Source organism: Balaenoptera musculus, chromosome 1 (assembly GCF_009873245.2).
Source record: "Balaenoptera musculus isolate JJ_BM4_2016_0621 chromosome 1, mBalMus1.pri.v3, whole genome shotgun sequence".
NCBI lineage: Eukaryota > Metazoa > Chordata > Mammalia > Artiodactyla > Balaenopteridae > Balaenoptera > Balaenoptera musculus.
Window position 1 is genome coordinate 14,588,765 of NC_045785.1, and position 21,867 is coordinate 14,610,631.

A 21,867-nucleotide genomic window follows, 5' to 3' on the forward strand; every position below is an offset into this window, starting at 1 on the left:
ATAACACAATGGCAGCAGTTGAACAATAAGCGAATTTACAAGATTCCTATTGAGACCTCATTTCATCTAGGTGAGATATTAGATGATCCTTGGGAGAAGGGTCTAAGTAAAGGGGGAGAGAGTACTCAGAAGGATCTCATGGTTTCCAGAAAGTGTAACTCTCCTTGGCTGAGAACATGAGATCAGATATAACAACTGCTCACCTGCATACAAACAACTTAGGCTGAGGACTGTCACATCTTGCAAACGAGAAGGATTGAGAGGTTCCAACACAGGTAGAGAAAGGGTATCCAATGCCATGGTTACATCAATCACCAGTGAATGAAAACTGGAATATAAGAGAAGATTAACAAAATTGTCTCTTTGAGTCACCTGCTTCTATAATCTGATAGTTAAAGAAAGTCGGCATGCCATAAAAATTAACCAGTTTCTCTCTTTTTGAGAGCAGCATTAAAACGCAAAGCATATGCGCCCTGGAGCACCTTACCCATTACGAACAGCAGTGGCATCTGCTACTGTTGCAGGCATGATGAAGAAGGAATTGGCCAACACTGCATCTTGAAACCGATTGATGTAGCGTAGGAAATAGGGCAGGTTCAAACACACACGCAGCAGCTTCTCTGAGCCACCTGAATTAACGAAAAAGCTCAACCTTACAAACAGGCCTCTGCTGCTTGATTTTCTTCCACTTAAGGAATTTCTGAAAGCAGAGAAACCACCTTTCTGATGACAATTAAGAGTCTTACCAAGCTCCTGAAGACTAGCCACATTCTGAGCTATGAACACATTCTTGGTTTTGATAGCAGAGGCTTGATCTGTGGATGACTGCTCATCATTTTCTCCTTCCGCCTGAAGAGAAACAAAGGATGTGAAAGGCCCATCAAGATACTATCATCTGTTGATTGCTGTCCTCAAGTTCAGAATAGAATCAACCATCCAAACTAAACAGCTGCTCCACAGATACTCTTCAGACCCCCCAGTTAATGAGGGGGAAATTCCTCTCTAATGTTGGGGAAAATACAAGTCATTTTTCCAAGAGGAGGGGGAAAATATATAGCTTTATAATATATACATTGTCTAACTAGTATAGAGTGATGCCTTTTACAGAAAGGAGTACATGCTCTTTGTCTACTTGCATTGAGAAATGTTGGAAGAATGGTCCTCAAAATACTAATAACTGTGAACAGAAGGAATTGGGGTGTTACTTATTTTTGGTTTGTATTCTTCAGCTTTGTACCAAAGGCAGGTACATCATTTTATATCACAAATGTAAAATACATTTGTTAGCTATTTTTCCTAGTATTATCATCTTAACAAACCCCACAGGATGAGGCCATTTGGCTGAAGTAACTTACCGGAGTCTGTGGACCTACGGGTGATGATGCTACAGTTCTAGGGTTAAAACTGATGTCAGCTGGTTCAAAAAATTCATCTGGACCTCCTTCTGCTTCAGCTCTGGGCTTACTGGTGCAGCCAGCTCTTTCTGATCTTCCACTACAAAATATAAAAGCAAGAGAGGGATGAGGGGAGTGCCACTAGAAGGCAAAAGAGGAAATAGCTGGCCAGAGGACTGGCCAAGAAACCAAGTCTGGTGAAGGAACACTCACCATCTGACAGTGTCTTCACTGTTTGTGGCAGCTTGGCCGATTTCATCATTGCTGTAAATGTGATAATTTCAGTTCTGTCTAATCGGCTACAGCCAGTGCACAGGCCCTTGATGAGGAGAATCAAGTGTTTCTGGAAAAAAAAAAATTCAAATATGCCTTTTAGAAGAGTCTATTCTTTAGGGACTTCTAGCTGGCAAAGGGCCAAATTTAGGTTCATACCAAGAACTGCAAATTAGGAAAAACAGTAAAGCAGAGATCACAACCTGACCATATCAGACCGTATCTGCTTGCAGGTTTGTCTTACTGTTCTCAGTGTTGTTGTTGTTGTTGTTTTAATTTGAAGTTATGGCCAACTTTTTAAAATATGGAAGATTTAACATACAAATCCAGATTTCCTGTCTCTCAATAATTTACAAGACAGAGCAACTCTGTTGCCATTCCTGTACGGCAACAGTCAGCTGGAGCCAAACAGTGATTGGCCCCTTTATAGCTGGGTCATGCACCCTTCTCAACCAGCATACTTGACTCACTTTATGTCACTTGCCTGGCCCCCACAGGCATATCTTTGCAATCCTTGAAAAAGCCTCTGCAGCCCTCTATAACAGGGGTTGGTAAACCATAGCCCCAATTCAGCTCACTGCCTATTTTTGTAAATAAAGTTGACTGGACCACAGCTATGCTCATCCACTTACGTACTGTCTGTGGCTGCTTTCACACTACAAAGGCAGAGTTTAAAAGGCAGAGATCAGCTGTAACAGGGACTGGATGGTCGGCAAATTATCTACTATGTGGCCTATTACAGAAAAAGTTTACCAACCCCTGCTCTATGCCATCCCTTCTCCATCATTCCACTTGTGAGTCACAAGCCTACCACAAAATAAGGGCCAGAAATGGGCCCATCACTCTTACCTGGGACACAGCACAAGCCTCATCTGGATTCTCCAGACGCAGGAGAGAAAACTCAATCAGGACTTTACAGGCTGCTGCCACAGACTGAAGTTGGTTCCGGGGAACTGAGAAAGGAATAAACTTTACTTAACTTCAGACTGCTATAACTCACTTCAGCCTCACAGTCAATAAACCAAATAAGTATTGAGCTCTGTACGTCCAACATTCCCAATATCATTCTAAGAGAATAATTATTTAGAACCAACAACCCTACAGGCAAACAAAGGCATTTTGGCATTGATAAGCATCAACTGCTTCTAGATCAATTTATATTTACTAGAAATTAAGATAATTATAATAGGAAATACATCACAGTAAGTACCAAGCACTTCAAATATATTAACCCACTTAATCCCTAAACCAATTCTATGGGGTAGATAATATTGTTATCCCCCTTCCTTTCTTTTTTTTTTTTAAACAGATAAGGAAATTAAACCATAGACAGGTTAAATGACTTGACCAAAGTCACGAAGCTGGAGTTAAATCCAGGAAGTCTGGCTCTAAAGTTTCATGCTCTTACCAGTAGACTACACTACCTCTCCTTTCCCTTTTTGCAACGCGCTTCCTACTCAAAGCTTCTCCAATCTAAAAGTGATTCTTACAGTGGTAGCCAATGCCTATAATAAACAGCACTAGACACCGAAAGATTACTCAGCAACCCTGTAACTTCCTTTCACTTTGCTTGCTTAGCAAACTATTTAAGTAAAATGATTCAAATTCGTCAGAACTATATGCGTTAAGATTGGAAAGAAAAGTGAAAATGCAAAATTTCAGAAAGAGTGGAAAGAAAGGGCTTGGTCACGTTTGGGAGTAGAAAAGTTTAAAAAATGGGGAACTGAAGTTGAAATCCAGTCACATACCAGAGAACACAAAAGCAGAATTTAATTTCTCACCAAAACCAAATAAGGAATAGAGCCTTGGTTAGTGGCTGCTAACCCCAGGTCAGTGTCCACCTAACCCCCCAATCCCACCCACCCTGCCCCCTAAAATTAGCACACTAATAATTACATGTGTAAAATCAATAAAATGCTTTTGATTAAAAAGGCAAGGAAGGTTAACTTAATGGTTATGAAATAGATGTCCAAACCAAATAGTTTTTTTAATCCCTTTTGGTTGGCCTCGGTAAAGGAACTTCCAGAGCCTTATCATACTGACAGTTGTCTCCACTCTTGAGTGAACAGGTTACAACGAAAATACAGACTTCATTAACAACTTGTTCAGACACCGTAACAAGAGGACACACAATTTCCCTATTCATGAGCCCTTAAAAGGGAATGACAAGAATAGAATACTTACTGAGGCTACAAACTGTTGTGATATAGTGTGTGGAAAGTGCAACAAAAGATGAGTAGAATGGCTCATACTGCTTCTCGTGGTGCAGGATTTCTGATTCACTGCAAAGAAAATAATTCAGCCAACATTTACTTAGTGCTTACTATATGCCAGATACCCTACCCCTTTACAGGCATTACCTGACTTAATCCTTGTAGCAATCCTACTTGGTAGGCACTGTTATCATCCCTATATCCAAGTTGAGAAAGTGAAACTTAGAGAGTTAAAACTAAGTACCTTGTTCAAAGTATCAGGCTTAGTAAGTGGCAAAGGCTAATAAACAGGAAACACTTTTAAACTCACTTAGAATTAAAGAAATACAAGTAAAAACACAACAGGATACCATCTTGTCCTGTATTACTGACTGGCAAAGACAAAGCTAATAATGCCATGAGCTGGCCAAAGCAGGGGTAAAGCAGGGCACTCAGAATACTGTTAGTGGGAATACAGACTATAGTAACACATTCTGAAGACCAAACAAGGCCAGTCCATAATGCAGTAACTTAAAAAGGATCAACAACTCAAGGGAAGAAATCATCTGATGGGTGATAAAATCCAAAATTCTTTAGGTATCAGAGTCCTCCATCCCCCTCCCCACACCCACAGGATACAGCTAGATCACAACAAAGTGATTATTAACCACATCCCTTATCTTTACCTGAGAAAATGGCCTCTTCAGTGAAAATCTGGAGCCCAACTAGGTCTAAAAACTGGATACATTTATGTCATTCTCCTTATCAAATCAGATGCTAATTGCAACCCATGGAACAAGAAGGCAAAGAAAACACTAAAATGTCTTATTAAATGGAAAGAGGAGAGCAATGTGGCTAAACAGTTTCCTCAGTAAGTTAATTCTCCAACAGAACTATCAGCCTAGGAAGGGAAACGTAAACAGAGTCAGCACTCTATCCACTTGCCAAATCAACACAGGAGCCAAAAAGACAAGCTCAACATTTGGAAGGTGCCATTGTGAGTGATGAATCACCTCAAACAACACTTAAGAGTCTGACACTGCAAACACTTTGCTATTTGGAGATTTATCAAGGATAAAGGGGTGTTTATCAAAGATCAGTTCCTTATCTTGGAATAACTCCTTCACCAAGAAAAAATATTTATGGAGCACCTATGATGTGCAAGAACCTCCCTGCCCATCAAGGATCATTTCTCCCTAGTTGTCAGATGGACAAAAAGAAGGAAGCAAAAACCTTAAAACATCAAGCAACACTCAAAGCTTCAGGGGCCATCACACTGGTGAGGGTCACATCACATTCAGCAGAGAAGTCCCCAACCCCCTGCTTCCACCTCCTATGAATAGCTGTTCCTCCACTCCCATCCTTACACTTATGCATTCATTGTTCTAAGGTTTCCCCACCCTGTAATCTGATCCATTTTACTAAGTATTTACCTTCTCTGCTTTATTTCAAAGTTTCAGAGCTGCTTACACCCACATTTTTCAACTGAAGAGGTTTACCAAAACTAAGAGAAAAACTGCCTATCCAAAGAACGAACTTATTCTGCTGCTTTCATTCCCATTCAGATAACAAAATATATCCAAAATATAGGAGTAAACACATTTAATTGCCTGGTTCAATGCTGCCCTATTATGATTTAACAAACCCTACTTCCTGCCCTAGAAATACACAACTGCTTTATTCCAATCAAGAACAAAGAACGCACTTTGGGGAAAGATGGACATTGGCAATAGAAAAAAATGGAGCAGTCTTGAGGCTCAACTTACGATTTGCTTAGGACAAGTAAGGATAAACCTAGGGAAATTAGTTTTAAAAAGACTTAAAGGTGGGGCACTTCCCTGGCGGTCCAGTGGTTAAGATCCACCCTTCCAATGCAGGGGGCGAGGGTGAGATCCCTGGTCAGGGAACTGGGATCCCGCATGCCGCACGTTGCGGCCAAAAAAAGAAAAAGAAAAAGAAAATATATCGGAGTGCCTTCTTTAAAAAAAAAAAAAAGACTTAAAGGGGAGAGTAGGCAGGTGGACATGTGGCCCAAAGGACAATGTTGTTATCTCTTGATTCTAAAGAAACAAGTGTGTTTGAGTCCCTGATGAAGATGTGCCACCTCGATTCCTTACCCCACCCTCATTTCCCAAGAACCTGACAGACACCAAGTCACCAAAGGAGGCAAAGAAATGGAAAAATGGAACAAAGGGCAAGACGTTAGGTAGGAAGGGGAAGAATGCAGAAATTGAAGGCAAATATGACAGGAAGAAAAATAAGGAGATTTCAAGGTAAAAATATCTCTCCTCTAGGCAGTCAAGCTATTTTCCTCAAAGGTCTGCTTCGCCTAACAAACTCTGCAACAGAAGTATCACAGAGCCTCAAACACTGCTGAAAAGACAAGGAATCTGAAGTGGCTTTATTCCACACAAAATAAATGCAATGCAGAGCATAAAGGGAAACAGCAGCTAAGCAGAAGTCCAATTTGGTCAGGGAAGTCCAATTTGACATGTAAGTATAAAAGAACTGGCCAGGGTCTGGAACTATCCGGGTTTTTCTAGGAAGAGGTGAAAAATCTGATGGGGCAAAATAAAAGACTAAGGATTCACCTTCCTTCTCCCTCTTAGATTACTATTCATATCTTTGTTGTAAACTGTGGAAACTCCACAAAGCCCTTTCTCCTCATCAGAATCATAAACTCCCAAGTATAGAATCTATTATGCTTGTTTCAAGATACTTAGAATCATGAAACAAGCATAACAAATACATTAATGAGTTATATTCATTTAAAAAATATATGTTTATTGACCATCTGCTATGTGTCACAGAGTACTTAATATATGTTAACCAAAGAACTGAAAGTTTTCACATACATCCCTCACACTCTCCACAAACCTGCAGGGAATGTAATACTGAGACATGGAAACATTACCTAATCTCACAACTAACTATATACACTTATCATTTGGTGGCAGGCTTTCTTTCTGTAGGTCAATCACGAACTCAGCTGATGATGGCACTGGTGCACCCCTTTCTCCCTTAACAGATTTTTAGAAAATGACTGTGCATTATCTAATGGGGATGTTGTAACAGCTTCTGCCTTCCCAAGTAGGTCTCCTCAGCCTAAATTTTATCAAATAGCTGGGAGGCAGGGACTCAAGGAGGCTTATCACTAAGAAAGGCAGGACAGCCTAGGAAGGACTGGCTCAGGGGAAAAGGGCTTTTTTTTCTTTTTTTTTTAATCTACAAAGACTCAGTCAAATTATTCAATGAGAACCATTCTCACCAACATATCCTGCACAGAGTTAAGAAAGGATCTGGAGACTTCCCTGGTGGTCCAGTGGTAAGACTCATGCTCCAATGCAGGGGGCCCGGGTTAGATCCCTGGTCGGGGAACTAGATCCTGCATGTGGCAACTAAAAGATCCGGTGCGCGTGCCACAACTAAAAAGATCCGGTGCGCAGTGCCACAACTAAGACCCGGTGCAGCCAAATAAATAAATAAATATTTTTAAAAAAGGAATTCTGTATTGGTAGTCTATAAGGCTTACATTCAGCAATTACACTTTAAGCAATTAAGCACATATGGAATGTGCTCCATTAAGCTAGTTCTAGCTTCATTTCTGGTCTAGAAAAGTAATGGTGTTTAAAAGATTTTCAATCTTACTACTAAAAAGACATGCTATCAACAAGCAGCAGAAATGAAGATGAAGTCCGCTTTAAGTAAAACTCAGATATCTTTCTCCTTTAAAAATCTAAGGGACACTTTTTGAGAGTATGCTTCCCAATTATCCATGCTAATCCCTCCTTTGTTTCAGTTTGGTTACAAAGTCAACTTAACAAACAGGGGTCCAGGGAATTCCCTGGCAGTCCAGTGGTTAGTACTTTGCACTTTCACTGCCAAGAGCCTGGGTTCAATCCCTGGTTGGGGAACTAAGATCCTGCAAGCCTCGCGGGGCAGCCAAAAAAAAAAACCAGGGTCTGGATCTAGGAATTATTTCTTCTACCTTTTCTTCAAACCCAAAGGTCAATTCCAACTATAAAAGTATGAAAGAATAGAGGCAGAAAGTAGAATGGCGGAGGAGTCTCTCAGGGCATGTGTCATCGTCCCCAAAGGTCAAAAAGGGAGGAATTCAATGGATGAGCAGGCCACCGGACAGGAAGTTAAGAGCTGACATGATGGAGCCAGGACATCAAAAAGAAAAAAAAAAAAAGAGTTTAAAAAAAAAAAGGGAAGCAGAGAGAAGCAGACTGCAACAGAAAAAATAGAAGGTACCTGGAGGAAAGAAGAAAAAACATGGACGGCATAACCACAGAAAGAAACACGGGACTGTCTCGGAGCGGCAACAACAGAGGTAAAGTAGCAGCCTAGGCACCTAAACCTTTGATTACCTGCAAAGCGAAGCGCGCCACAGCACCTGTACAGTGCTGGCTCTGACCTGGTTCTATACTCAGTGGCCATAAGTTGATGTTCAAGAAATAATTCCACAATTCTGACACCCTTTTTTTTTTTTTTTTTTTGAGAAAGCAAATAAAACTTTTGAGAAACAGAATATTGATAGAAGGGTATTAATTTTTGTGCTCTAAACCAGGGGTTGGCCTGCAGGTCAAATCCAGCCAGTCATCTATCTCTGTTCAGCCCATATTTAAGAATGGTTTTTACATGTGTCTTAATGGCTGGGAAAAAAAAAAAAAATCAGAAGAACATTTTGTGACATGTAAGTATCATATGAAATTCACATTTGTGCCCATAAATAAGATTCTGGAACACAGCCACACCCATTTATTTATGTAATGTGTATGGCTGCTTTCGCCATACAATGGCGGAGATGACTAGTGTACACACCGTATGGCCTGCAAGTTAAATTTACTCTGATCCTTTACAGAAAAAATGTGCTGACCTCTGCTCTACACCAAACTGAAAACTTGATATGTTCAGTTGTTCTAACTGTAAAGAACTTGTAAGCCAGATATTTCTTCTGGAAATTTCTTCTGGAAATTACAGAACAATGTAACAGCAAACCAATAAACAGTCCCATTTGCAAGAGTCTGAAAATATTTTATTGAGAGAGGGAGGGAGGGAAGGAGGGAGGGAGAGAGAGAGAGAAAACTGTTTCTGTGGGAAAATGACCTCTCAGACAGTAAGCACAACCTTCAGATCATACTGCTCTCAGAGAGCCTGAAGCGGACCCATAACAGGCTTTCCAAAGTTGACTGAGCCACAAAAACCAGAACAGAGACTTCAAGGATCTTGCCTTCCAATAAAAATATGTGTTACTAAACAGCCATCAGTTTGGATTTCTTTTCCAAACCATGAAGAGGTCTTATTAGTGTCTATAAACGCAGGCAACCCTTGATTATCTTAGCTATACAGAGTGCAAGAGGGGCCACTATCACTTATTTGGCAAAATTCAAACGTACCTTGACATATCTGGTTTTGGCTCCTACTACAGGTTGGAGGCAGTTGCTTAACTATTACAGTTTAAAAGGCCTGGGCCCATAATACTGGATGTATGGGCCAGGGTGTCAACAAATGTCTTTATTACCCACTCAGCTCATGTCCATAAAAACATAAAAGCAAATGTTCTAAAAAGTGGAACACTGACCACTCTAAGTAACACGACAAGTGTAATTCGGGAAAAATACCACTAATCCAACTGTTTAAAACAGTTATAAAGAGACTACATAATTTGAGAGCAGTATCTTTGATATTTGTTTACATCTTCTGAACCTTCTTGGTTTAATAATTAGATAGGAAAATCCATCTGTAAAGTTAACTGTGAACTTACCAAACCAAACCATTATTTTATTCTAATTTATTTTTTTAAACCTCATCCAAAGTATCACAAACCTAACAATAAACACTATAATAGACAATGTGTCAAACCACGGGCCTCCCTTGAGTAATAAATGGCAATTTCTAACCTTCTGGATAACATGTAGGTATACTCTTGTTGGCATGAAGCTAAAATGACCCAGTTAGCAATTGCAGAAAGTTGCTGAAGTCAGGTTTGGCTAGAAAAATGAAAGTGAGACTGGCTTTAAAGGCAGGTGTACCATTAAACTAATGAAAGACTGCTCTGAGCAAGGTAAGACAGGAAAAGGCAGGCACCGTGATATCACTGGCCTTGTATGCACACAATTCTCACAATCTAAGAATCTCAGAAAGAAAAATTCATGTAACAGCAAACCAGTAAACAGTCCCGTTGGTAAGAGTCTAAAGATATTTTATTGAGAGAGAGGGCGAGTATACGGTTTCAGTGGGAAAATGACCTCTCAGAATAACACTGAAATGTTTTTAATCAAAGACCGTTACGGTAGCAGTACACCATAAGTGCAACCTGAAAAGAAAGTCATCAATGATAACTAGTGGCTTCAGTCACAGAAACAGCACGTGCCCCCAAGTAATTTACAGCACCAGGGAGACCGTTATTAAATTATGTGGTAGCTCTCCAATTTAAACCCCGGGCTCCGCAAGGGCCCAGGCTAGGGGGATGAGCGCGGACGAGAAATGCAAACTCATCAGCGCTTTGACCTTAACATGGGGGCAGCCCTGGGAACATTCCCCTACGAGGTCGACGCATCTCAAATTACTCCGAAACCAGCCCGGCCACGCCCCTCCCGAGAGGGCGTCCTCAAAAGTTTTGCTCGTGAGGGAAATTGAGGCACAGGATTTACCCGGGTTGGCGGAAGAACACCAAACAAGCCTTCCTCTCCCAGGGCCGGGGAGCCCCGAAGCCGGGGCCAGGGCCGCGGTCCCAGAGCCTCAGCAGGTAGCCGCGCAGCGGGTCCAGATCCTCTGGCACGACCTCCCCTCCCCCTCCCGGCTCCCGCCCGACCGGGGACGCCGCCCGGTACCTCTCGATGACTGAGGCCACCAGTTGCGGCAACTCCTTCATCTCGAAGGCGGAATAGGACGCGGATAGCAGGGGCCGCACCGCCACCTCCCAGCCCGGAGTCGTGTCTGCCTCCGTTGCCGGGGCCCCGGGCGCCGGCGCCGCAGCCGCCGCCTCTTCGCCGCCGCTCGTCGCCATCTTCCGTCGTACTACTGCGGCTCCCTCCGGGGGCTTGCCACCGGCCCAGCGCCTCCTCACGGGAGGGGGCGGAAGTGACGCAATCGGTGCGTCAGACTGCGCGACGCAGTCGCCGGCCAAAATACGCAGCGCGCGAGGACAGCCTCCCTCTGCTCTCGCAGGGGGAGCGTGACGCGGCGTGGGGACGAGAACGAGGGGATGCGCCTGCGCAGGACGTAGTCCTTCGGGTGAGGGCGGGAGCGTTAAGCTCCGCGCTAGCGGGCTGGGAGTCGTTCCCGAAAATGGGAGGTCTGTGGCTTTCGGCACTCCGGAGAGGTGAGTTGGGAATTGGTTTCAGTTGACTAGACCAAGGCAGCGAAGTAGACCTGCATCGGCTAATATAATGGCCCCGGCTCAAGAAAGCTAAGGACGAGAAGAGGCCGTGGAAGCCTAATCACGCTCACCTGCTTCACTTCCCTGATGACCACCCCCCACTCCCAACAGTTAAAGTATAGCGCTTCAGTTTGCAAAACTCTTTCTCCTTCTCACACCACCTCTCGCTAATATTAATCATCAGTCCTTTCTTCGCGCTGAAATCCCTATTATGTTTTGATTACCATCATTAGTAATGTTACCAGCTCGTGTTTGCATCGCTCTTTGCTATTTGCCAGGTAACGTTCCATTCCCCCCTTTTTCTACTAGCAAAGAAAGAATGTAAACTTTTCATCCGGTAATTTTCTTGTTTCTGGTTGTGGCCTTTTCTTTTCCGCCTAGAGAAGTTCCTTGAGCATTTTTTGTAAAGCTGGTTTGATGTGATGGTGCTGAATTCTTTTAGCTTTTGCTTGTCTGTAAAGCTTTTGATTTCTCCATCAAATCCGAATCAGTTCAGAATAATAAATATAGTTAACACTGCTGTATGTTATATATGAAAGTTCTTAAGAGAATAAATCCTAAGAGTTCTCATCACAAGGAAAAACACATATTTTTTCTTTCATTTTGTATCTATATGAGATGATGGATGTCCACTAAACTTATTGTGATAATCCCTTTATGATGATTTTAAGTCAAATCATTATGCTGTACGCCTTACATTTACCCAGTGCTGTGGGTCTATCTCAATAAGGCCTGGAGAAAATAAAATAAAATCCTGAAAAAAGAAAAAAAAATCTGAATGAGAACCTTGGGTAGAGTATGCTTAGTCATAGGTTTTTCTCCTTCATTACTTTTAAGTATTGTGCCACTCCCTTCTGGCCTGCAGAGTTTCTGCTGAAAAATCAGCTGATAGCCTTATGGGAGTTCCCTTATATGTTATTTGTTGCTTTTAATATTCTCTCTTTAATTTTTGCCATTTTGGTTACAGTGTATCTTGGTGTGTTCCTCTGTGGGTTAATCCTGTATGGGACTCTCTGCACTTCCTGGACTTGGGTGACTGTTTCCTTTCCCAGGTTAGGGACCTTTTCAGCTATTATCTCTTCAAATATTTTCTCAGGCCCTTTCTCTCTCTCTTCTCCTCCTGGGACCCCTATAATGCAAACATTAGCACACATTGTGTTGTCCCAGAGGTCTCTTAAACTGTCGTTCAGTCTTTTTTCATTTTTCTCTTCAGCGGCAGTGATTTCCACTACTCTGTCTTCCAGCTCACTGATCCGTTCTCCTGCCTCATTTAGTCTACTATTGACTCCTTCTAGTGTATTTTTCATTTCAGTTATTGTATTCTTCAATTCTGTTTGGTTGTTCTTTATATTTTCTAATTATTTGTTAAAAACTTCTTTATAGGAACTTCCCTATAAAGAAGGAAGTGTCCCCTGCATTGGCAGGCATAGTGGTTAAGAATCTGCCTGCCAATGCAGGGGACATTGGTTCGAGCCCTGGTCCAGGAAGATCCCACATGCCGCGGAGCAACTAAGCCCGTGCGCCACAACTACTGAGCCTGTGCTCTAGAGCCTGTGAGCCACAACTACTGAGCCCGCGAGCCGCAGCTACTGAAGCCCACGCACCTAGAGCCCATGCTCCGCAACAAGAGAAGCCACCACAATGAGAAGCCCACGCACCGCAACAAAGAGTAGCCCCCACTCGACACAACTAGAGAAAGCCAGCATGCAGCAACAAAGACCCAACACAACCAAAAATAAATAAATAAATAAAATTGAAAATAATAATAATAAAGCTTCTTTATACAATGGAATACTACTCAGCCATAAAAAAGAATGAAATAATGCCATTTGCAGCAACATGGATGGACTGAGAGATTATCATACTAAGTGAAGGAAGTCAAAAAGAAAGCCAAAAAAAAAAAAAAAGAAATCCAAATACCATATGATATCACTTATATGTGGAATCTAAAATATTACATAAATGAACTTATCCACAAAGTAGAAACAGACTCACAGACAGAGAGAACAGATTTGTGGTTGCCAAGGGGGAGGGTGTATGGGGGAGGGATGGAATTAGCACATGCAAACTATTATATATAGAATGGATGAACAACAAGGTCTGTATAGCACAGGGAACTATATTCAATATCCTGTAATAAAACATAATGGAAAAGAATTTTTTAAAAAAAACTTCTTAAAGGCACACATTCCTATAAGACTATCCTAAGAATGATCAATTTCCTGGACTTTTCTAACTTCAATTTAGGAAATATTAACTCTCCTAAACTCCAAATCCTAGCCTTGCCTTATTGTCTTGTTTTGCTGAGTGCTACTTATTTAATATTCTTTACAACAATGCTCTTACTATGCGGTATCATGATGTACTACTGTAATATCAACTTGAATGAAATGGAAAAAAAAAAACTGATTGCTTGCTCTATGCATCCATCCTCCTCCCGAGTTCTTTGATCAAGTTTACAATCATTACTCTGAACTGAAAGAATGTGAACTTTTATCCACAGGATAATGTCTATATTTTTGCCGATAAAAAATGATCTGGGTTCCAGATCTAAGAGGGAAAAGCAGTTTGACTTAGGCAAAGGTATGCATGCCTTGAGGGCCCGCTTGTGTGTGAGTTCTTGGTGGATGACTTCAAGCTCCAGGCCCTGTGGCACACAGTCCACCCAAATCAAAAAATGTTCACAAGAACTGTGGAGACGTTTTGAAAATCCTGAAAGCCCTGAAATTCTCCCCCATGGTTTGGAGGAGCGCCTTTTATTCCTGGTGTAATGCTGATAAATAAATTGGTACCTGGTGATCAATCTAGACTCTTCGTAAGAAAAGAGCTATGTTACATTAGAAATAAAATTCAGTCAAGTCAAGGCCAGTCTTGGAGGAAAACATGGCTTCAGTGATAACAGTAGGGATTTTCCTTTAGTGTCTTGTATCAGGGGTTAATAAAACAGCAGTTTCCTTAAACAAAAAAGATGAAAGATGAAAGACAGGGCAAAAAAAACTTTCCGTAACAGTAACTATCGCTGTATTACAAGATACAGAAAGAACCCTAAGGAGAAGGCTGGAGACCAAGCATTTTATAGTGGCTCTTGGGACATTAATTTTAGTTTACCCAAAGGACAAAATTAATCTGCAAAGGTTCTCTTGGAGAGGCTTCAGAAAATAATAAAAGATCAAATGACCCTGCTCTCCTCCATCCCCCTCCATCTGCTGCAGCTGTACGAAAGAGAGTAAAAAAGGCAAATGCAGACTATCACAGGGAGATTTGCACCTGTACCTAAACATTTTTTGATATATTTTTAATATTTCTGGCTTATAGATTTGAAGAATGCATTCTAGGGTAATGACCTTCCATTATAAATACCACATTAATTTCAGTATTGGAGGTTCTTGTGTTGCTACAAAGATTTGGAATGGCATCCACATTCTAAATTTAGATAACGAAAGAAACAGGATAAATGGAGTAAAAAAGACTTCTAGATGAAACATAAGCTTCTAATACTTTGGCCCAGAAAATAAGATAGAAACTAAAATATAGTAATTTTTATAAATTATTACCTGAGGGACTTAAAATACTAGTTCTCTTCTAAGCCCAAGTGGCTGGGCAAGGAAATAAAATAAATTTTAAAACTGATAAAAGCAAGAAATGATATAGTCACGTTACAGGAAATACAATGAAAGAAAAAAATTAAGCAGCCGTAGCTGAACTGGATGGTTTAAAGATCAATGTGGTGGATAAAATAGATAAACAAAGATTTACTATATAGCACAGGGAACTATATTCAGTATCTCATAAAACTATAATGGAAAAGAATCTGAAAAAAAAGTATATATATATATATGTATATATATACAGGTATAAGAACAACTGAATCACTTTGCTGTACATCTGAAACATTGTAAATATACTTCAATTAAAAAAACACATGCATGCTGCTTATGTACTCTATTGCAAAGCTACATTGAGAGATGGGAAGGGAGGATAAAGCAAATAGGTGGAAAATGTTAACATTTGGGGAATCCGAGTGAAGGGTATCAGAATTCTTAGGACTCTTCTTGTAATCTTTCTCTAAGTCTGAAACTGTATCAAAACAAAAAGTTAAAATAAAAAAATTGTAAATAGTTTGTGATTAGGAAAACATGGTTAGTATATCATGAGTATAATGACATATGGCAGGCACTTAACAGAAAGAAAGTAGTGTACATAAAGTCTAGGAAGAGTGGAATCCAATGGTTATACTGTATGCGTTAGCACTATTGGGGCATGAGGAAGGGCTGTCCTGATCAGCGAAAGTGAATATTCTGGTCTCTCTTGCAGATATATATCTATGATAAAAACCATGCATAGGATATCACAACCCCTATTCTAAGTCCACAATAACCAAGCAAACTTATAATAGCACTTTGACTTATTTTCCAGGCTTTTTCATAGGAGAGAATATATATTTCAATTACCAGACATAAGTAGTCTATTCCTCTGCATTTACAGTCTTCACTGTCATCAATAAGCTGGCATTCTGGTCATCAGTCTTCTAGTCTAGGTTATCTTATCACAGAACATGGGATGTACAATATCACCAAAACTATAAAGAAGTATGATGGGCTTATATGAGTGTGCCTTGGACATGTATTTTTGCTTTCTTAACTTTCATTCTTTCGGATTGCATGTTAGAGTCAACAGTATGCTTCAGGGAATTCCCTGGCGGTCCAGTGGTTAGGACTCCACGCTTCCACTGCAGGGGGCACAGGTTCAATCCCTGGTTGGGGAACTGAGATCCCACAAGCCGCACAGCGTGGCCAAAAAAAAAAGTGTGCTTCAATATGAGTCTGTGGTTATTTTATAAAGACACCTTCCTAAATGGGCTCAGTCTCTCCCGGAATAGGCACATTCCCAGTATCAGAGATCAGAAATTTAGATAAGCCTCAGGACTGGTGGGAAAATGGCTTCTTGGTTGAAGGTCAGTCTCAACTGACATCACACCCAAACTCCTTAAAAAATGAGGAGGTGGGTGTACACATTCTTTATGTTATTATAAACCCTTACTGGAAGGATGGTCTAAATAATACAAGAGAGACTTACCTGAAAGAGTATTCAACTGATCTCATAAAAGTCCCTTGGGCTTCCCTGGTGGCACAGTGGTTGAGAATCTGCCTGCCAATGCAGGGGGCACGGGTTCGAGCCCTGGTCTGGGAAGATCCCACATGCCGCAGAGCGACTAGGCCCGTGAGCCACAACTACTGAGCCTACGCGTCTGGAGCCTGTGCTCTGCAACAACAGAGGCCGCGACAGTGAGAGGCCCGCGCACCGCGATGAAGAGTGGCCCCCGCTCGCCACAACTAGAGAGGGCCCTCGCACAGAAATGAAGACCCAACACAGCCAAAAATAAATTAATTAATTAATTTTTTTAAAAAAAGTCCCTAATGGTGGGACTTCCCTGGTGGCGCAGTAGTTAAGAATCCGCCTGCCAATGCAGGGAACACGGGTTCGAGCCCTGATCCAGGAAGACCCCACATGCCATGGAGCAACGAAGCCCGTGCACTACAACTACTGAGCCTGCGCTCTAGAGCCCATGAGCCACAACTGCTGAGCCCATGTGCCACAACTACTGAAGCCTGCGTGCCTAGAGCCCGTGCTCCGCAACAAGAGAAGCCACCACAATGAGAAGCCCACGCACCGCAACAAAGAGTATCCCCTGCTCACAGCAACTAGAGAAAGCCCATGCACAGCAACAAAGACCCAAAGCAGCCAAAAAAATAAATAAAATAAATTTATTGAAAAAAATAAATCCCTAATGGAATAATACTTAAGAATTTCAGAGAAAAGACAGTCTCTTCAGTAAGTGGTGCTGTGAAAACTGGACAGCTACAGGTAAACGAATGAAATTAGAACGCTCCCTAACACCATACACAAAAATAAACTTAAAATGGATTAAAGACCTAAATATAAGGCTGGATACTATAAAACTCTTAGAGGAAAACATAGGCAGAACGCTGTGACAGAAATCACAGCAAGATCTTTTTCAATCCACCTCCTAGAGTAATGAAAATTAAAACAAAATAAGCAAATGGGACCTAATTAAACTTAAAAGCTTTTGCGCAGCAAAGGAAAACAAACAAAATGAAAAGACAGCCCTCAGAATGGGAGAAAATATTTGCAAACAAAGTCAACCGACAAGGGATTAATCTCCAAAATATACAAAGAGCTCATGCAGCTCAATATCAAAAAAACAACCCAATCAAAAAATGGGCAGAACAGGGACTTCCCTGGTGGCGCAGTGGTTAAGAATCCACCTGCCAATTCAGGGGACACGGGTTCGAGCCCTGGCCCGGGAAGATCCCACATGCGGCCGAGCAACTAAGCCCGTGCGCCACAACTACTGAGCCTGTGCTCTAGAGCCCGCGAGCCACAACTACTGAACCCTGTGTGCCTAGAGCCCGTGCTCTGCAACAAGAGAAGCCACCGCAATGAGAAGCCCGCGCACCGCAACAAAGAGTAGCCCCCACTCGCCGCAACTAGAGAAAGCCTGCGCACAGCAACAAAGACCCAACACAGCCAAAAATAAATAAATAAATAAACTTATTTAAAAAAAAATGGGCAGAACAGAATTCCCTGGTGGTTCAGTGGTTAGGACTCCATGCTTTCACTGCTAAGGTTGTGGGTTCAATCCCTAGTTGGGGAACTAAGATCTGGCAAGCCACGGGGCAAGCACAACCAAAAACAAACAAACAAAAAAAAAAAACAATGGGCTGAAGATCTAAATAGACATTTCTCCAAAGAAGACGTATGGATGGCCAAAAAGCACATGAAAAGATGCTCAACATCACTAATTATTAGAGAAATGCAAATCAAAAACTATAATGAGGTATCACCTCACACTGGTCAGAATGGCCATCATCAAAAAACTACAAACAATAAATGCTGGAGAGGGTGTGGAGAAAAGGGAGCCCTCCTATACTGTTGCTGGGAATGTAAATTGGTACAGCCACTATGGCACTTCCTTAAAAACTAAAAATAGAGCTATCATATGATCCAGCAATCCCACTCCTGGGCATACATCCGGAGAAAACCATAATTCGAAAAGATACATGCACCCCAATGTTCATTGCAGCACTATTTACAATAGCCAGGACATGGAAGCAACCTAAACGTCCATCAGTAGAGGAATGGATAAAGAAGATGTGGTACATATATACAATGGACTATTACTCAGCCATGAAAAAGAACAAAATAATGCCATTTGCAGCAACATGGATGGACCTAGAGATTGTCATACTTAGTGAAGTAAGTCAGACAAAGACAAATATCATATGATATCATTTATGTGTGGAATCTAAAAAAAAAGGTATAAGTGAACTTATTTACAAAACAGAAATCGAGACACAGATGTAGAAAACAAACTTACAGTTACCAGGAAGTAAGGCGGGGGGCAGGGAGGGATAAACTGGGAGATTGGGATTGACATATATACACTAATATATATAAAATAGATTACTAATAAGGACCTACTGTATAACACAGGGAACTCTACTCAGTACTCTGTAATGGCCTATATGGGAAAAGAATCTAAAGAAGAGTGGATATATGTATATGTATAACTGATTCACTTTGCTGTACACCTGATACTAACATGACATTGTAAATCAACTATACTCCAATAAAAATTAAAAAAAAAAAAAAGAATTTCAACCCTGTGGCCACTAAAAAAAGGGTGTGGGAGATCTATATTCCTAATATGGAAAGCTCTCCATGATATGTGACATGATAAAATCAAGTTGCAGAACATTATGTGGTCTGGAGAGATGCAAAACAAATTGTTCAGTGGTTACCTCCAGGAAATAGAGGGTTGAGGAAGGTTTTGAAGGGGAAACTCGCCTTAATTTTTTTGGCATTGTTTAAATTTTTTTTAACTTCTATAATCTTTTAAAATAAAGAACTTAGCAGCAAAAATGGAAGCAGTTCATGCATACAAAGTACCAGTATCTCCATTATTGAAAGGTAGATGGTACTTCTCAGTTTACATTTTACAAAAATAAAAGTGCACCATGTTGTCTACCTTGTTTTAATTATGGAATGATAATTGTCAATTTTTGAATGTTAAGGCAGTTGTTATAAAGAATAGTGTTTTCCAAAACCTATTTGGACTTTGAGTCTGAGTAATCAAAGTTCTTTTATTTTGTTTGTTTATATAAGTACATATACATATAATACCAAAAAGATACCTTTCCTTTTTTTTTTTTTTAATATTTATTTATTTATTTATTTATTTATTTTTGGCTGCGTTGGGTCTTTGTTGCTGCGTGCGGGCTTTCTCTAGTTGCAGTGAGCGGGGGCTACTCTTCGTTGCGGTGCACGGACCTCTCATTGCAGAGGCTTCTCTTGTCGCGGAGCATGGGCTCTAGGCACGCGGGCTTCAGTAGTTGTGGCACGCAGGCTCAGTAGCTGTGGCTTGCGGGCTCTAGAGCGCAGGCTCAGCAGTTGTGGTGCACAGGCCTAGCCGCTCTGCGGCATGTGGGATCTTCCCGGACCAGGGCTTGAACCCGTGTCCCCTGCATTGGCAGGTGGATTCCTAACCACTGCGCCAGCAGGGAAGCCCAATACCTTTCCTTTTTAAAATGGAAATTACGGTACCACGAAGCTCATTTCCCATATTGATCTTACGAGCATTTCTTTTAAGTAGTAAAGCAGGGTTTGTCAGAGCTCCAGGCACACCAGGGAAAGGTGGGTAGGACTATCTCTTGGCATTTCAGTCAATGTAAGAATTCCTTACTAAGTCACCAAAGGCACTGTAGAAACTTAAGAAACTAGGGACAAATGTCCTAAGACTTCTATGAAGAAGGTATAACCATTTGGGGAACTATTTGTCAAGTAGCAGCTTCATGCTTAACACTGTGGAGAATTCAGAAGACAGTCTGACAATCCCTGGGAGACACAAAATGACTGAAGTAATAAAATGCTAGGATACATCATTCAGGAAATTGTGTGGTTAGTAGCCAGGAAACTCGGAGGTCCTTGGTAGCCAAAATCAACAGGGAAGGCTTTATGGAGTTTAGATTTCAGACAAACCAGATTTTGAGAAGGGAAGAAAGCATTCCAAGTAAAGAATATAGAGAAAGACAGATTCATGACTTTAAAACAAAATTTAAATGAACAGAAATCTGTAAATAAGTCTTGGAATAATCCTTATAATTGTAGTTTATATAATATGCTCTTACCAGAAAAGGCAATTTATAAAGGAAGTGAAATTACAAATCTGAAATTTCCAAGCTGAAAGACCTTACAGACCATGTAATCTATGCCCTCACACAAATGGTAAAACACACTCAGAGAGGTTAGGTGACTTGCATTGAAGTCTCTAATACAGATGTTAGGACTTCAGTATTTTTTTTCTATCATACTTTGTTCCAGAAAGGATTTAGGGAATCTCTACAAATACATGATGTTTAAGATGCATCAGTTGAGGGCTTCCCTGGTGGCACAGTGGTTGAGAATCTGCCTGCCAATGCAGGGGACACGGGTTCGAGCCCTGGTCTGGGAAGATCCCACATGCCGCGGAGCAACTAAGCCCGTGAGCCACAATTACTGAGCCTGCGCGTCTGGAGCCTGTGCTCCGCAACAAGAGGGGCCGCGATAGTGAGAGGCCCGCGCACCACGATGAAGAGTGGCCCCCCGCTTGCCACAACTAGAGAAAGCCCTTGCACAGAAACGAAGACCCAACACAGCCATAAAAATAAATTAATTAATTAAAAAAAAAAGATGCATCAGTTGAAAAAACAAGTAGCAGAATTAAGTAGCATGATGCCGTTAAGAAAGAGTATGTATAGGGAATTCCCTGGAAGTCCAATGGTTAGGACTCAGGGCTTTCACTGCCATGGCCCGGGTTCAATCCCTGGTCAGGGAACTAAGATCCCGCAAGCCATGTGGCACGACCAAGAAATAAAAATTTTTTTAAAAAAAGGAAAGAGTATGTATACAAGAACATTAAGCTTGGACTATCAGTGCCCTTACGGGTAATCAATATTAGAACTAGTCCATATTAATTTTTGAATTTTAACTTTTTTTTTTTAATAATATACATGTTCTATTTAAAATCAAGGAAAAGAAGATTTTTTTTAAAGTGACTTAAGAGATACAACTATTCCTGATACCAAGACAAGAGGGAAATTTCTCTTTGGTGCTCTGCATAATATGATAAACAATGTCCTTAACAGAATAAATGCAGCACCAAGTTCTAAAATCCATTCCTAAGGATAGGCTATGACAAAATACTGTCCCCTCAAATTCAACCTAGATGCACAGCTAGTTCTCTGCTGGTCTGGCTTCATCTAGGGATTGACTTGGGAGAAGCTTGAAGAAAAGATGGAATATATATAAAACTGTATTAACTGCACATTAGCCTGCTCACTGAGTTTCTTTGCTGGGAGAAGGGGAGCAGGTATCACCACTTTTAAAGTGGTGTTAAATCAATAGGTTATAATTTTAAGAGGATCAGTGGGGCATAACACATTATTTCTTAAACCCCTCTTCCAAAAAAATTATCAAAATTTAAAAAGGCCCTTACTGATCCCGAACATTCTAACCACAATTCTGTATTTAATTCACGCACGTTCCCCAATTACTGATTACT

At 41.1% G+C, this 21,867-nt stretch overlaps 1 protein-coding gene across 1 annotated transcript in view; it reads right to left on the bottom strand.

The window, feature by feature from the left end:
* UBR4 (ubiquitin protein ligase E3 component n-recognin 4) overlaps positions 1 to 10,902 on the bottom strand; it is a 128,030-nt gene extending 117,128 nt beyond the window's left edge. Inside the window, 9 exon segments of the mRNA XM_036866703.1 lie at positions 204 to 328; positions 488 to 629; positions 747 to 849; positions 1,356 to 1,405; positions 1,408 to 1,494; positions 1,608 to 1,737; positions 2,517 to 2,620; positions 3,852 to 3,949; positions 10,699 to 10,902. Coding sequence (XP_036722598.1) covers positions 204 to 328; positions 488 to 629; positions 747 to 849; positions 1,356 to 1,405; positions 1,408 to 1,494; positions 1,608 to 1,737; positions 2,517 to 2,620; positions 3,852 to 3,949; positions 10,699 to 10,874 — 1,015 coding nt within the window. The 5' untranslated portion in view covers positions 10,875 to 10,902.
* Positions 10,903 to 21,867: the final 10,965 nt, after the last annotated feature.